The sequence below is a fragment of the Rhipicephalus microplus genome, chromosome X (genome assembly GCF_043290135.1).
Source record: "Rhipicephalus microplus isolate Deutch F79 chromosome X, USDA_Rmic, whole genome shotgun sequence".
Classification (NCBI taxonomy): domain Eukaryota; kingdom Metazoa; phylum Arthropoda; class Arachnida; order Ixodida; family Ixodidae; genus Rhipicephalus; species Rhipicephalus microplus.
Window position 1 is genome coordinate 286,561,306 of NC_134710.1, and position 18,171 is coordinate 286,579,476.

Here is an 18,171-nt window from a genome sequence, read left to right on the forward strand (position 1 = left end):
CAGAGTAATCGCTTTTTCAAATTGCCATAATTTATAGATGCAGGACAGTGTGACTACTAAAATTTTTGTTGTGTTTGTTAACTGCCATTTTTGTGCCAACGTCCATGCCTATTTTCAAGGAACAACAGTGCTGCATCGCCAACATCATTCCTACATCGCCAACATCATTCCTACCTTGTGGAACAGCAAGAGCTAGAAGTGTTGGTCAAGGTTTATATGATACCTTGAATGCATGTCTGATGTTCTCATTGGATGTGCGTCAGATATAAGTTCTTTTGAGACAGTACAGATTTTTTGGTAAAAACGCTTTAGCCGTCAGGCACCTGTGATTTTTTTCACGCTAACTCTACATGCAGGTGGATATAGCAGCTACAGTTGCATTGAAATTAGTAATGAATAAAAACTTGGCTTTTTAAAATTATTGGCTTGAGGTGTTCTATATAGGAAAGTTGCAGGCAGTCACAATTTTTGTGACACACCCATGTCTTAAAAATAAAAAGACATAATTCATAATAATAATAGTCTAATTTGAAGGCCCTGATTCAGATGATATCTTATCTAAACTTAGTGTGCGAAGTTCCCGGGAATAGTAATCACTGAGTTCCTGTACCCCAGAGTTTCCCACGACAAAGAAGTGGGGGAATTTAAATTAGGGCGCATTGTTGCAACATTTAGTCAGGAAAAATGCCAAGTTGTCTGAAATACACAAGTGGACAACTTATCCTTTTTTGTTTGATGTGTTGGGAATGTATATTTCTTTACTAAGCTCTAGATAAGCATAAAGAACTCCTTCACTTGTCTGCAAGAAGTGCCGCTGTGGCTGTCTCCCAGTTTTATGCTGAGCAGTGAAAGAAAAAAAAAAAAGGAGTAGAAATTGCGGTTCTTTTCTGCACGCACTGAATAGGAACAGAAAACCAATAGGCATCACACGCGAAAAATAAGTGTTACACTTGTGTATTTCTGACAATTTGCCATTATTGAAGAGATTTGGCCGCAACGCACCTTCATTTAAATTTCATCACTTGTTTGTCATGAGTACCGTAAAAACCGGAATATAGGTCGACTTAAAAAAAATGCAATTGAAAGTTGTCCCTCGTCTTATGTACCGTTCATTGGCAGAAAAAAATATTGAAGTTTTGCACCAATTGGCAGCTGAAGTCGAAAGCCTCTCTTGTCATCGTGAGCATCAGCGGCGTCGCCGTTGGGTAAGGCTGGGCAAGGATAGGCAAGGCCTACAGTGTTCTAGCAATGCCATTTTGCCTCGGTTATCTACTATCAGTCTGCTGTTTTCTTTTATCTATTTCGTTCAGAAATGAGTGCTAGTCGACGGCAGTTTACGATGTGCTTTAAGAAAAAGGTTATCAAGTATGCCAAAGCACACAGCAACCTGGCAGCACAAGAGGAATTCGGTGCATTGGAGAAAAGCATCCGATACTGGTGGATCTAAAAGCAGCGCATCGCATCCTGCAGCTACAAAAAAAAAAAATTGTTTTATAGATGGACTGCAGTGCACCCCAAACTGAAAACGCTACTTGGTGAATTCGTCCGGGGGTTGCGTACAAAGTTGTTACACATAAGGGGGGGTGCATCCATGTGAAAGCTCTCGAGATATCGCGCTACGCTGGGCTCACGAGGGCACAATTGAAGGGATCGCTACCGTGGGTGTGCTGATTTATGAAGAGGAAGGGCTTTGCGCTGAGGCTGTGTACTTCCGTCTTTCTGCAAATTAGTAACGCATTGGATGGAACGAAGGACGATGCACTCTGGGATGTTGCTAGTGAAAAACAGACGTCGTTGAACTCAACTTTGGACGAATCTGAGGACGAGTCTTTGTGGAGATTCAAAGTTTGGGGGGTCGACCCATAATCTGGTCCAACCTACGGTATCTTCCTCTTTCTACTGTAGTTCCGGTCTTAATGCATAGAGCAGCCACATTTCCTGCGGGCTGTGCATGGTCAGTTTTAACCCTTTCGCTACCATTGACAAGTTTAGACATCATAAAATTTGGTAGCAATATCATTGATTACTATTACTATACTCATCATGAACAATAATTGGTCCTGAACGAAGCCTATGAGGATTATACTCATCATACTTGGGTTTATTGGCACTAGATAGCCACACTTGTCCATGTTGGGCCATTTGTGTCTTGGCTGTCATTTTACTGCCATTTTTCATTTTATTGCCATGCAGCGAAATCTCCTGAGAGTTATTTTTTGTTACATGATTGGTAAAATAATAGAACCCTGGAAAAAAATGCTCCACAGATTAAACAAGACAAATTTTTTTGGTAATGTCGGCACATTTTTTTTTTTTCTTTTCTAAAGGTTGCAAGAGTGTTAACACCACCACCGAAATTCGATGATAAATATCTCAAATTGTGTTCAACGTGTAGATTTCTAAAAAAATGGGTATGGCATAAATGGTGACACCCTACGACTTTCCTTGACAAACAGCCACCCTCAAAAGGGTAAATGTTGGCACGGATTCATCGTAGAAAACAGTGCATTTTTTAACAGGACTGCGCTGTGTTTACGACTGTTTTTTACGACAAAACTACCCTCTAGCTCATAAAAAAAAATTAAGTTCCTGTTAATTAGTCACTTTAATCTCAGTTTAGCTGCGGCAAAGTATTGTGGCCTCAAGATAGAGTTTGATTGTGAAGACGTCAGGTGCCTGACTGTCATCAGATTTTTATTAAAAATCTGAATTGTAAAAAAAAATGCACTCTGTGTGTGCATGGGGGAAGGGGGACACAACCTCAGTGCTACAGGGCACTTGGAGATTTTGTACAAATACGGTCTAAATACGTACAGTTCTACTGTGAGGATGGCACATGAGTAAAAAGTGAGCTTGTTCGGTTGCTAAAACAAAATTTGCTGTCATGACTATTTCTTTCTTTAATGTTGGTATTAGACTGTGGCCACTATGCTAGTGCATGGAATATATTCTTTGTTTTTAGCTTGTAGGCACTGTGGCAAGTATCTGTACATACAAGTGAGCTGCAGTAAATATTGCCCGTGTAAATTTACAAAATATTGGCACTGTGACTTTTATTCATTGCCTCTTACTATAGCCAGATAACAGTTATAAATAGGTAGAGATGAGCGTGGTAAAAGCTGCTCTAATGCTGTGGTGCCTGAGGGAATTGTGGGAGGGTAAGTATTGAGGACTCGGCCAACAACATGTGTACCATATGCGGGTTGACAGCAACAGCCATCGAAACTCTCTGCCGGAGCTGCCCCTGACACCTCGCGAGCGGCAGATCTTGGAGTCGACGCGAATTCCTGACAACGGGGCGGCCACGGTGGTTTCTACAGCGGTGCCCCCCAAGGGCCCCCTCTGCCACTCGGCCTCTTCTGACAGCATTCTGAGCTCTGCCCTGCGGCCAGACTTTCCACCTCCCAAGCCACCTCTCCCACACTTAATGCCACCCAGGTAGGCGGGCCCGCATGCCTGGCTTGCCGTCTTGCACTGCTGTTCTTTCGCTTGGGTCAAGCACCTAGGCTGCCTTTTTGCTCTTTTTTCTGCCTGGCTCATGTGTACTGATTATCAAAGCACTTTGAAATGTAGAGTCGCTCACGTAGTTTAAATGGAAAAAGAAAAAATATATTTAGTTTTTGAGAGTTAGAGTCACAATCTTTCTCTATGTCAGTGAACAAAAAGCTTTAGAGGCAGGGCATATGTGCAACAATACTCCAGAAAATAGTTCCACAATCTCGTTCGCACTTTTTAAAATGATTCTAAAGGACATAACACATAAGCATCGTAAACACGAACACATAGACATCTGAATTGCTTTGCTTTAAAAAGCCCTACATAACTAACAAATTAAAACTTGACTAAAGTATACCACTGTGTATTCAGCTAGAAGGGGCAATTTTTATTGCCAGTGTAATTGGTGCAGTAAAAGATTCGTAGAAGCTCTGCCCTGTAGCTTTCTTTTGATAGCCCCAGAAAGTTGTCCAGGAGTATAAAAGTACCTACTGAAGTGCATATATCACAGAGGTGCAGGGTTGTACACAAGTAGCCTTGAGCTCGTTAGTGCGTCTGAATATATGTCTGCACAGGTTCTTAATTGGTAGGGCAAAGAAATGATAGAGTTGGCTATTTTGGTGTTTCTTTGCTCCATTATATATTTAATGAAATATTTTTGTTTACTTGATCATTATTAATTAAACTTCGCTTTTACCTGTAAACTAATTGCTCTGTTTTATAGTTGGGCATTAGTGCAAATTATGAACATACAGCCCATGTATATGGTTAGATCCATTTGCTATTACCGATAATAAACCTCATTGTAATCGAATTACTGATTATTGTGTTCCGAAATATTTATGTAATATACAATGATATATGGAGGGAAGCAGGCTGCCCTGTTCTGCCAACTGTGAAAAATCATCTCTGCAACTAATTACTAATTTGTCTATTGTAACTTCTCGGTGACTGCAGTGATTTCTATTCTAATAGTTGTCAGATGGTTAAATAGTTAGTACATTTTCACTTAGGTCACTGCAGTCTGAGTATTCTATGGCCCTATAAATGTAAATAGTATGTATTTTATGTTTGATAAGCTATGTATACAGGTTGTATCAGTGGAGATTTCAAGCAGATTCAAAGGCCCTGCCATACTATATTGAGTGTCGTTTATTTTATTCTGAAGAGTTTATAGCATATTAATTTCCGGAGCCCTCCACTACGGCGTCTCTCATAATCATATGGTGGTCTTAGGACGTTAAACCCCAGATATCTATCTAGTTTATAGCATATTGAAGTTACCAATTCACAGGGTGTCCCAAATATTACGGACCGTGATTTAAAAAAAGAAGAATGGCATTACTTGATGCAAGCATAAAACATGTTGTTCCTGGTACACTTGGGCAGCTACTATTATTTTTTCATGAGTAAAAAATAATTAAGTTGTAATAATGTTTGTAACTGAAAAACTGCTCACCTAATTATCAGAGTGTCAATGGGGCATATGTGCACTTTGGTAAACGACGTCTGACTGCACTACTTTCAACAATGTAATTGCATGCTAATTTTTTTCTGTTAATAAGGAAAGCCCATGAAATCTTAAAAGTGACACATGACTAAACTGCTGCAGGTATCTGGAAGCTGCACCCTCAAAGAGGTTCACTGTGAGATAGCCAGTGTCAATGAAAAAAAATGTAGAAAAAAAAAATGCGTATCGCCCTACCTGACACTTCCCATGCAATGGAATGTTCCACTTTGATCTTACACAGCCGTGCTGTAAGCAAACAGTGCTGTGGCTTTGTTATCGAAAAAAACATTTGCTCGTGGCATGTGCATAATGATAGAGGCATACAATCTATCAAAAGGAATCTCTGCAAAATAGCAATGCACATGTCATTGGCACCTGACCTGTACTTTTGCTAAAGTGCAGAAGAGAACGTTGTCTCTGGCAACGGACAAGAGGCAAAGTGGTTGCTTGCAGTAAGCTTATTTGAGGGTGCTGCTTTCTTTTGCAGGTGGGAGCACAGTCACGTGTTATTTTTCATACTTTGCGGCTTTTTTTATTAACAGGATTAGCAGGATGTCATCTCAGCATGTCCGCATATGCCTTATTGATGCTTTAATAATTAGGTGAGCACTTTTAGAGTTACAAAAATAATTATGACTAACTACTCAATTATTATTTTAGAAAAAGTAGTGGCTGCTAAAGCAACTGTGAACACTATGTACTAAGCTTGCTCCTCACAATGACATTTCTCTTTTTTTAAATTGTGCTGCGTGATATTTGGGACACACTGTATGTGCAAGGAACAGAACTTAAAAAATTCAAGATAGCATCAAATAGGCACATAGGTCACTGCTTTCAGTAATGTAAGGCAGAATTTCATGATCGCAAATCAGGCTTTCATTAAAGTGTCTCCAAACTATCAATTCCTAGATGGACTCTTTTCCAAAGCTTGCATCTGTACCTTTTTGGCAGCCTCAGTTTGGTGCAGCCCCGCCACGGTGGTCTAGTGGTTATGGCGCTCAACTGCTAATCTGAAGGTTGCAGGATCGAATCTCTGCTCCAGCGCCTCCAATGAGGCCCGTGTGTGTAGATTTAGGTGTACCTTAAGAACCCCAGGTGGTCGAAATTTCCGGTGCCCTCCACTACAGCGTCTCTCATAATCATATTGTTGTTTTGGGATGTTATACTACCTGTATTAATCAATTCATTAGTTATTTTGAGGCAGACAGGAGGCACACCCAGTGAATATATAAACAGGTTAAGCACAAAAGGGGCAGCAGCTCCCACTTCCAGTTTAATATTGTGTACAGCAGAAAAGGTGAACAGCTGTAAAAATAAGGAGAGGGGTTTCATCGCCATAATTATGCAGAAATAGCTTAATAAAAAAGAACATTAAAAATGCAAGATAGAGCAAAGCAAGTTTTAGGATAAGTTGAACAAGGAAGCAGTACGCTATTTGTAAGTTGCAGCTTATCTGAAATCCTTATTTTTGGCCTTGCCCTTTATTCAGGTGAGAAACCTGTATAATTTAGATACATAACTTATTTGTGCATATTCAGTGGACATATAGCACTGATCCACAAGCTGTGTGCTTATTCAATCACTCTGAACAGTATGTTATGTTTAAATGCAGCACTAAAAATAATGCTATGGTGTACAGCTATGAGTAGCAAGGAATGCACATTTTTGGAGCAGATTAAAATAATATTTATTGCATTTAAATTTCAGAGTTATAGGAATTGAGGCTCTGCCAAGGCCCGTATTATGCAAACAATGGGCAGGGTGAGGATTAGCTTTGTTTACATCATAAGCAGTTATACGAAGAAAAGCTCTTTTAAGATAAGGTTGTTGAAATTACTGTAACTGTGAGGGGATGATTGCTAATGAATAATTACAAATGCATTTTGTATTTGTAGAGGTGTGCAAGCAATAATACAGCTATCCAGCAGTGCATTGAATAAACAACCTTTCTTGAACTTAAGTTGATAAATCTGCTATTGAGCACAAGGTTATTGAAATTCTGCCTAGCCACACTCCAGTTTGGGCATAATTCAAAAGGGATCATGTTGAGCTTTTTATGTATATTGGAGGATACAAAGGCTCATAATTAATCTGTCACCCTCTCCTGTAGTGTTTCTAATAATCAATGTATTGCTTTAAAATTTTAAACACTATAGATGGATGATCTATCAATCAATCACTTTGGAGTACTAGTAGTTGTCCCACAAAGGTGTTTGATAGTGGAGCTCTTTTCTCTTGAAACAATATAAAGACAAGCATAATATTCAAAGAGACCATGCAGAAACTATCAGCATATTAAATTGTCATTGTAAGAGGGAGGATACAATGGCTCATAATTAATCTGTTGCCCTCTCCTGTAGTGTTTTTAATAATCAATGTATTGCTTTAAAATTTTAAATACTATAGATAAATGATCTATCAATTAATCACTTTAGAGTATTAGTAGTTGTCCCACAAAGGTGTTTGATAGTGGAGCTCTTTTCTCTTGAAACAAATATAAAGACAAGCATAATATTTAAAGAGACCATGCAGAAACTGTCAGCAGATTAAATTGTCATTGTAAGAGGCACTTCCATATTATTATTATTATTATTATTATTATTATTATTATTATTATTATTATCATTATTATTATGTGATGCAGCTGGGAGCTAGGCACTTCTAAGTACTTGTGTAGTTCACCGGGCAGTCTGGTGATGAATTTTTAGCCTGCTTGATTTCTCTATGTGCAATACATAGCCTGTGGTAATAAGTTAGTCAATTTATTAAAGGGTCTCTGCACTGCATTTCCAGGTAATCATTAATCACCTCATCCTAGGGGTTGATTCTCTTGCGAACCTCTTGCCGCAAAACTTTTTGCATTCGTTAAGTATGAATGGAGTTACAGTGATTTGTCAAAGGCTTTGAGCTCTTTTATTGCAATAGCAATCATATGGACACTCTCGGCTGTATTTTGCTGCCGACATCGGCGTTGGCGTCGCCGTCACTCACCGTATCTGCATACGTGTCTATAAATATGTAAATGCAAGAAAGAAAAATAATTCCGAAAAAGACTCTGGCACGTGGAATCGAACTTCGGACCTCTGAATCGTGAGTGTGAGGCTTTAGCTACTAAGCCACAGAGGAGCACCTCCTTCAACATTCAAATAGCAAGCTATCTATATCAACCATTTACCGCTGCTGACAGGCATCTCAGGGGGGGGGGGGGGGGGGGGATTATTGATTATTGTGTTTTCAGCATTACCAGCAAGATGGCTCAATGAGTGCGCATCTCCACATCGTCACGGGGCGGCAGCGCTCTCTCATCTCGCATGCGTACTTTGCGCCGCGGAGAGGAAAGGGGTGACGCTCACTCGCGTGCCCTTATTTTGCGGTGGGGAGGATCATACGTCTTGGCTGACCTTTGACTTTCACCAGCACGATTCTGTTGTAGTTACCGGGTGCACAAAGGTCACTGCCATTGTTGTACAGTCTTTGTTTGCGAAAAGGGCGCACTTTTCAGACATAGCGAAGTAACAACAGAGATGCTTATTCGCGTTCATCTGTACCTGTGAGCACGTTTCGTGAATAATTTGTGCGTGAGAAAGGCGAGGAACGTTTCGATCTGCTTGCCATTCTGTGCGTGACCTTCTGATTTGTTGCTATCGTGTTCATTGCTTCACCTTTGCAGTAAAGCTGTGACTTTTTTTAAAATTTCTTTTATCCCAATGAGTGCACTGAAATCTCCACAGGAAAAGATGGCCAGGGGAAAGAATCTGTCTATGTTGGCGTGTGCCTGAGAGTTGCGCCTGAACGGGACTGGCTCCCCGTGGTTGCCACGGTAACTGCGCAGCTGAAGAAGCACCACTGTCATGCTAAAGTCTGGCAAAGCTCCATGAGAACATAGTGCACCCAGTTTTGCCCTGCTTCGCTTTGACTGAAAGATGGTAACCAAATTTAGATTGGGCATTTTCAAGTGCTTTAAGTTCACTAAACATCAGTTTAGGTCTGCTTGGATGTTACTTGCAAGGCACATAGGGGAGAGCAACGGTAGCCTGGCAAGCATACTTGTTTTGGTAACGAGGACGTGCATCGGCAAGTGCTGTTTAGCAAGCTCACCCAGTATAAGCAACTGATTCAGGTGCATCTAGGGTTCGAAACGGGGTGTGCTATGCCTAGTGACATTTCTCACAAACATATAAAAAACAAGACATTCTCTCTTTCGTTTGCCTATTCAAATCGATTGCCGTGATCGATGCTTTTGCATCGTCAATTTTGGCATGTTAGATTTATTTCTTGTGCACCAAGGACTTTCTAGTAATTAGTTCAAGCACTCATCTTTCAGAATCGATTTGAATTTGCCCGTTTCAGCAACATAGTGATTTTTGACAGACCTTTCTGCGAACCGACGTGCGTGCATTATTCGAAAAGTGCACTAGGCTGGCGAACTCTGCAGAAGTGCGTGCCCTTCGTGATTATGGTGCAGTAACATCGAAGTTCTGTAATGAAAGAATCTTTGCAAGCCGAATATCAAATTAAAATGTCAGCTTCGCAATTTGACAATGTTAAACAGTAATAATTGCCATAATAATATGCCAGATATTCAATAGAGAGCTGTTCCTAGGAGTCACGGAAAATTTGTTGAACAAAAAATATTTGGGAAGGTGTGCCGCGTGTTCAAAGTGTCAAAGTGGCTCTCTATGATAGTTTCCAGCAATTTTAGTAGTGCTTGCATTGTTATATCAGACCCAGGGTTGCATCTAGTGTCACTAGATGACGCCGTCGTCACGCACGCATCCGTGCGCACCAGCGCTGCAAAACTCATGCACTCGTCAAAACTCTTTTGTTAGCCCGCCTGCATTGAGTGAGGACGAGCTTTCGAAGATGACAACACCTCAGCCTCAAGTTATATGGCGATGATGTTTTGCGTTTGCCTGAGATATCCGCAGCAATTCATTGATTTGTTTTGCTTATATATTCAAGTTGTCTACTCCACCACAAGTGCGTATAGCTTCTGATCTTTGTGCACAATCTTATAGCTACTTTGGTTATATGCCTGGTCTACACTTCGCTGGAGCGCGGTGTGCTGGCGCTGGCTGCAGAGCTTCTCCTAACTAAAAGAAGGCTCCTGGAGCACATCTTCTCCCTGAATACGGAGCTGTGCGAAACCTTTTAGAACTGCACTTGATATTATCCTTTTTTAATACAATATGTGCAAAAACGAAAAAAAAAAATGCTTGGATGCATATATGAGAGCGCCAACCTATGCGGAGTGAGGCGGCTCATGAGAAAAGGTGACACTAGATGAAATAGAGAAGTTCATTGGACACTTCATTTATAAAGGAATTATTCACACCACAGGTGTGAATAATTCTATGGACACCTGTGGTGTGAATAACAATAATCTATGGACACCTGTGGTGTGAATAACAAAAGTTTACTGAGAAAGGAGTACATTTGTGTCTCACGAAAAACTATGCAATGCTTCTCCGCATGGCACGAGCAATGGAGCAGCACCTCGGTTCTGATTTTCTGTGTCTATGGGAAGAGGAACATTTTGCACAACATTCATTATTTTTTACACTGTTTCTGGGTCATTTATCTACAAAATGTATATTCTGAATTTTCTTTATTTTGAATATTTTTGAATATATAGCATTTTTTATTGTAATGTCTATCATCTGGCAACCAAAAATTTTACACTTTTCACATTTTTATTCATTCTAAAATATTTTTGTTGCTCTGCAACATATTTTTTGGAAAGAGCATTTCATTGTGCAAAGTTTGGTATGCGGTGACGCGTGCTGGAGTACTTTTCCAACTGGCAAAAACGATCTTCCTGAGACATATGAAAAACAAGCATTTTCGCGCAGTAATGAAAGAGTTTAGCAGACAATTATTAATCAATACTTTGTAAATATAAGGTACTTTAGCAGCATTTTTGGAGTGATGGCATAGATAATCTTTAATAATTGAAATTAAGACAACCTATAGAAGTTTTACTCAGAATGTCTTTGTGATCATGAAATCAGCCAATGGCTGTGTACATCTCTTTTACCATGTAATTGGTCCATTCAACTATGGCCGAGGTTTGCCGAGAGAAAAATGGATGATTTTGAGCTGTCTTTAAAATGATATTGTTAATATGCTGCTGCGTGCAGTGATATGCTTTTGGGCTCACATGTTCAATCAGGCTTTTTGTGACTATGTACATAAAGTGTTGTGAGGATCTTCTTTATATAATACTTTAACCAATAATTTATTATGCACTATCTTATGTCTTGAGGACGACGCAGCGAGCAATGGAAATTGAGGACGACGCAGCGAGCAATGGAAAGAAAAATGGTAGGTGTAACCTTAAAGACAAGAAAGAGAGCAGAGTGGATTAGGGAACAAACGGGGGTTAAGGATATCATAGCTGAAATCAAGAAGAAGAAATGGACATGGGCCGGGTATGTAGCGCGTAGACAGGATAACCGCTGGTCGTTAAGGGTAACTGACTGGATTCCCAGAGAAGGCAAGCGGGTTAGGGGGAGACAGAAGGTTAGGTGGGCAGATGAGATTAAGAAGTTTGCGGGTATAAATTGGCAGCAGCAGGCACAGGACCGGGTTAACTGGCGGAACATGGGAGAGGCCTTTGTCCTGCAGTGGACGTAGTCAGGCTGATGATGATGATGATGATGATCTTATGTCTACCGATTTAAGTTGCATGTTACAGTTAAAACTGTCTTTAATAAACCTCCATATAACAAATTCCTCAATATTACGAAATTTTTCTCTTCCCCGCTATTACTCCGTAGAAGCACATGTATTTGCGACCTCTAAGTAACAAAGTAACAGCAGGAGACAACTTTGATATGACGAATTTTTGCCATGGACAATCTAGAAATTTCGCCCCGGATTTTGTTATTCTCGCACGAGCATGCATCTTCCGTGGTTGCCCCGCCGCCGCCGCCCTGCAGCGGTGGTCTAGTGGCACTCGGCTGCTGACCCGAAGGTCGCGGGTTCGAATCCCGGCTGCAGCGGCTGCATTTCCGATGGAGACGGGAATGTGGTAGGCCCGTGTGCTCAGATTTGGGTGCACGTTAAAGAACCCCAGGTGGTCAAAATTTCTGGAGCCCTTTACTACGGCGTCTCTCATAATCATATGGTGGTTTTGGGACGTTAAGCCCCACATATCAATCAACGCCCCGCCGCCGACAAAGTGCGAAGCAGAGGTGGCGCCCACTGTGTGCTCGTGACTCCGGCGACTATGTGGTGCCCCCTTTCTTGCTGGCCTGGGCGCATGCGTGAATGTGCTCTCCCCTTCCCTCCTAACAAAAAACAACAAAAAAACAACTACTTTTGTGTTGGCAGTGCCACGCTTTTAGTTAGTGTCACATGTGGGCTACTTGGGTTTTAGCAGCGCGAAAAATGCACGAAAGACAAGAAAGGGACGTGTCTTTCGTGCATTTTTCGCGCTGCTAAAACCCAAGTATGCCATACCAACTAGCCCAGTCAACCGCTCTATTACGTCACATGTGGGGCTGTGCTGCATTTGGAGGGTGCTTTACCAAATAGTTTTTTGTGGTTTACATTTTGTTCGCTCTTCGTTTTGGACGCTGTGGGCGCGTGCGTGATTTCACTGCGCGCGCATGGTGTAGCCCTCGATGACGTTCATTTTCGCTCGTTTTGTTTCTTTAATACGGACAGCCGTGTCATCACTACCAAGATGTCAGATTAGGCGCTAATGGAATCTCTCTGAGACCACGGTTACAATGATGGATCTTCGAGGTTGACTCGTCACGCGCTTCTGTCTTGCATCTCACCGAGACTTTGCGGGACCATAGCTATCGCGATTAGCAGATTAGCTGTAGCAGCAGGACAGTGCATTGAATGAAATGCAGTGAATGCGATAGCAACAAATTGTAATGTTATATGAAGTAAAGGTGGCAGCCAACTTTTTCATATCCAATATCGCCAAAGTCCTACAAAACGCTGGTCTAAGCGAATGTGGCCGCTCCAGAGAGAAGTGCTCTTTTCACGCAGTCTCTTCGCATTAAAAGCATACTGATGCTTGCCAATATAGCACTCACACAAGCGATCGCGACCTCCCCCCTTCCCCACCTACTGTGTTTTTTCGTGCTCAGTCAAGATAGGTGATTTCCTTTCTGTTTGAGCATTCGACAGCAGTTTTAACATGCGGGAAATGTTATCATATGCGCCCTCCAGGCGATACAGATGAGCCGGCTCGTTTGATCTATGCTTCAGAAGTGCTCGCGGGCTTTTACCTGACCTGATCGGAAAAGTAACGATGAGCGAGGGGCATGTTATCAATGTGGAGTTGTTACAGAATATGGTGGCGAGAGCACATATTTCTTGAGAGTGTTCACATAATTGCTGTCGTGATAGTAATGCAGTTTTTACCGCTAAATAAGTGTTTTGGGTGAGCTCTGCCTTCAGTTCCCCTTTTGTTTAATTTGGAGTTTATTTTTCTAATTTTTGTGCCGAACCTGCATATAGCAAAATCCTCCTTATAACAAATTTTTTCAGAAAATTGTCGATTTCATTATATCCAGGTTTAACTTTACCACATAAATATCTATTTAATATTGCCTGCACTATATTCGATGACTATTACTTTAAATTGTTGCCAAAACAGATGGTATTTTCGTTGTTAAACACTACAGTTAATAGTATCTACTTTCTCTTTTATATTAGAAAATAAGCTGAAATTATGGAAGTGCGGCTTAGCTAAAACATAAAAGTAAAATTGGCTTATATTGGCAGAATTTTAATGAATTGTTTTATCATGGAGAACTACAGTGCAAAATTTGAAAAGAATTCAACTTCTGCACCTCAGTGAGCATATCGCTATTCGGAGGCATCATAAAATCAATCTATTTGTAATATTCATAGCTGAGCTAGGTTTTGTATGGTTACTTTTTTTTAAAGTTCTATGATACAGCAAGCATGCTAATTTCAGGCATCAAAAATGCACTACGAGCCAAAGCATGTGATTTCTATTTTAGTGCATGGAGGCTTGCATCCAGCCTTTGTAATTTTCTGTTGCAGTCTTCTTGCAGTCATTTGAGCACCCTATTTGCATGCCTGGCAGAATGTGACTCTCTTTAATGTTAGAGCAACTTGTCATTCAATAACTTTTGGGGATATGCTTATTTGTGTGAAATGATGCAAGTAAATCCATTCAGTGACTTGAAGATAAGGTGCATTGGAGATATTCCACTGCATTTTTATATGCCCACATTCATTATGTTACAAGTGCAGTGATAGCTCCGAATACTGTTAATAAAAATATGGATGTCATAAATAGCTTATTTGTGTATTGATGTCACTGGTATGGCTTGGCTGTGTCAGTTCTATGAAACAGAAGGGTTGAGCTTCAGGAACTTTTATCTGCTCTGTTTTCTACTTCTTAAGCCTGCTTACCCCTTGACTAACCGTGTTCCCTACTAAAACTTCCTCAGGTGTGTTTGGCCTATTGTGGTTAGTATAACATAGTCACTGAATTTTAGAATAATGCTAAAGCAATGCTGACATTCTTCACCATTGCAGATTTAATAAATAGTTGATAACAGTAGGGGGTAAACTCCATAGGTTACATACATGTACTTACATTATGTATACCCCTTCAGACTGTTTTACGATTGTACACACTATAGTGACATGTCATGTTTTTAAGTATATTAACAGTGATAGTGATATTCAAAACCAGTTGTATACATATTAGACCTGTATATTGACATATGATGCAAAAACTTAGTCGGTCCTGCGTATGTTTGAAAAATGCACTTTCAATTTTCACATCTGTGTAACTAGTGACTGTACCTCTTATATACTACGTCTATTTTCTCAATATGTTCAGCAATTTTAAAGTAACATAAATTGTTCTGCTGACTTGGTATTCTTCAAGAACATTTCGTTAAAAGGACTTTGTTGCCATGTGTACTTTTTCTTTTAATGCAAATGTGTGGAATGTGCATCTGTAGTCCCCATGAAGCTGATCAAATGTTCAATGTTTTCATTTTTTTTCTTTTAATTGACAGGCTGCTTTGTCAGCACTATTTCTAAAGCTTGTGTAAAGCTGTGGCAAGTACATAAAAAATAAGGACCTCTTTGAATGCTGGCACAGTGTAGCATTTCATATTCATCGTATTAAATATTGCATTGTGCTATAGAGGTTGAATGAATAGGATCGGGTGTCCCAGACAAGCCGGCCAATATTTAGATAGGTGAACCTGTCTGTCAAAGGCGCCTCGGTGTGCTAGGCATAAAGTGGGTTAGTTGTTGACGTCATATCACATTGGTACTTGCTGTCTGGAAGAAAAATGAAGAAACTGGAAAGGTTTACCTTCTTTCCAGTCTCTGTTTTTCTTGGTGGTAAGTACCGACAGCAACACCATCTTTGACACATATATACTGACAAGTACCGACTGTCACACCACCTTCTTCTCGAGGCAGGTATTGCATGATTCTTTCAATGGCACATGGGTGGATTCCTGGCCACAGCGGCCACATTTTGATTTGGTCTAAGTGCTAGAACTCTGCCCATTTACTTAGATTTAGGTGAAAAATTAATCCAATGTACACTACTGAGTGGGCATAGTAGTGTGGGTATCATAATTGACGTGTGTATCATAATTGTCTGATGCTTTTGGCATGTGAAACCATGGTTAATAATTCATTAATTAATCTTCTAGTGATGGCACTGTTTTGTATAGCATACAAGCATAATTCAAATAATAAACTTTGGTATCCAAGAAATCATGGATTGTGATTGCCTAACTTGGAAAATTGATGCTATATCTGGTCTTATATTTTCAGTTTTTGTGCAAAGGCACCAGCTTCGGACATACATGCAACATGGCAAGGTTTAAGGGTATCAAGTTTTCCTTAGCGTGAAAATCATGGGCTTAGTGGTTGTCTCACAGAAATTTTTTGCTTTGACTGCTAGCTTATGGCAGTCCCTCTTAGATATCAAGCGTTCATTCCAGTCCTGTCCAGCAAAAGAGGCCACTACTATTTTTTAAATCATTGATAAAAATGCGCGATGGCAATATACCTGTGCACTGGCTTCTTTACGATGTTTTTACTATGGTTAAGAAATTAGTTTGTCAGCGTTGCTTGTGCATTTGTGTTTGATTGGCCTTATGTTATGTGTAGCATGTGACGTCTGTGCAGCTTGCATGATGGCGCGTTGTGCTGGAAACATTTACTGTATTAAGTAATATAAGTGTTATTTTCTATCTGAAATTATAATATATCACCACAATTATTTTTATTTGTTTTTATTTAGTTATTTAGTCAAATAGATAAAGGATCTGATGGTAATTATTATAGAGGGAAAGTAAGGGATTAAAATAGTGCATTGCATTGTTCTTTTTTAGTTGTAGCTGTAACATAAAATTAGCGGGCATGTAACTACTGTTAAAATATCATTCATTTAAACCCATGGTGTTTGGTTTGCGCTCAGCAACTTTGCTTTTGGGGAAGATTGTATCTAACAGCCACACTCTTTCAGCACAATTCTAATTCTACGTCTTCAAGGCATAAAGGTACTCAAAGGGAATCAGTTATGAGGCATTGTTATGTTTTTAAAAAAGTGTGGTGTTTTCAACCACCAGAGATGTAGTTAACTGTGCCAGAATTTTTAAGCATTTTACATAATGCTTTCCACACTGAGATACAAAGAAGACTGATACTATTACAGATGGATTCTAGACAGAACAGAAAAGGGCATCCTCTTTCTGAATAGAAATGAACCAAAAAAGTGCCCTTTATTGTTCTGTCTTGACTGCATTTTTGATGGTACGTGTCTTTTTTATATCTGAGTAAGGATGTATCAATCAGCCCAAATACATGTTTTACCATGTTTTCCAAAGGCTCTTTGCAGCAGGATTGTCACGCCAAATTCACACACCTTAGAAATTTAGAATTATATGAATTGATTGAAAAACCACGTCTGCATGCTTCAATTGATTTAGAAATTGAGGTGGGATAGAGTTCAGAGTGAAATACAGTGCTTTTGTATTACTTGTAAAGGATTCATTATAACTCACGTTAAAAGACTAGCAGCGATTCTTTTTGGCTAGGACAGAATTTCCACTACATAACAAGAGTTTACTATATGGCTTTCTGTAACTATAAGTGCACCGTGCGTATATATACCGGTAGTGTGATGTAGGGGCAGAACATTGAGTTCATATCTTTGTCCTGGCCAATATATTTTCAAACTTGAAATGATGCCTGGAAGTAGCAAAAGAAACGGTAAATATTGCCAAGTGCCAGTGGGGCTATACTAGTACAGACGCAGCCAAATTAAAATTAGGAAAGTCGTTTGACACTTCCTCACTGGAACATAAATTGGCCTCCCTAGTGCAGCGTTAGTCTACCACCATCCTTTTGGCTCTTGCAGTTAACAGCTGGTTCTCAGCTTCCAGCAGCTGCAGAACACTGAACTAATATCTCTGTCACACTGGAAGTGTTAATGTCATTCGGTGCAATAGATGTCATTCAATCTGTGGTAGTGTTACACAGGAAAAAAGTAATGTCATTCTGTTATGATATCAATGTCGATAATTCAGAAAAAAAAAAGTGACCGGAGAAGTTTAAGAAGGAAACTGTAGAGTGGTAAAAAAGTGAAGCACAGAGGCATCTGCTTGTTTAGGTTATGGCCGAAAGCGGCCAGATGCCAATGATGTAGAGAGTAAGAACATTTTGCAACAACCTTATGTACAGCTGACCTTGTAAAATTGAGAAATTCCTTGAAAAAGCAACATTACTTGTGGATTTCCATGAATGCAGGTCAAATTGAGAATGCCGAATGCCATCTTTTTAGTAATTTCTGGGATCAAGAGTACACATTCGGTTTGACTGCGACCGGGAATATGTTTCTTGAACTCATTCGATAGCCTAAGTCATTCGATTCTAATGATATCTAATGATTCTAATGATTCTAATAATGATTTTATTGATTTCGGCCAGATCCCGAAAAGACAGCTGCCATCGTGAAGTTCCCGACACCCAAAGACAACAAGTCAGTACGTCGCTTCTTGGGTTTATGCGCGTACTATCGGCGATTTGTGGAGAATTCTAACATTGCTGAACCACTTACTAATCTTACAAAAGACGAGGTGCCCTTTATGTGGGAATGTGAACAACAGGAAGCATTTGATGAGTTAAGAACA

General features: G+C 40.0%; 1 protein-coding gene across 4 annotated transcripts in view; it reads left to right on the forward strand.

Annotated features, from left to right (window-relative positions):
- The window catches only part of LOC119161447 (rap guanine nucleotide exchange factor 1), a 146,588-nt gene that overhangs the window by 25,517 nt on the left and 102,900 nt on the right, over positions 1–18,171 (forward strand). For 3 of the 4 annotated variants that reach the window (XM_037413915.2, XM_075879266.1, XM_075879267.1), the window contains exon 6: positions 3,211–3,438. The exons of the other annotated variant lie outside the window; for it this stretch is intronic. In XM_037413915.2, coding sequence (XP_037269812.2) covers positions 3,211–3,438 — 228 coding nt within the window. The remainder of the gene's footprint in view (positions 1–3,210; positions 3,439–18,171) is intronic. 4 annotated transcript variants of the gene reach the window in all.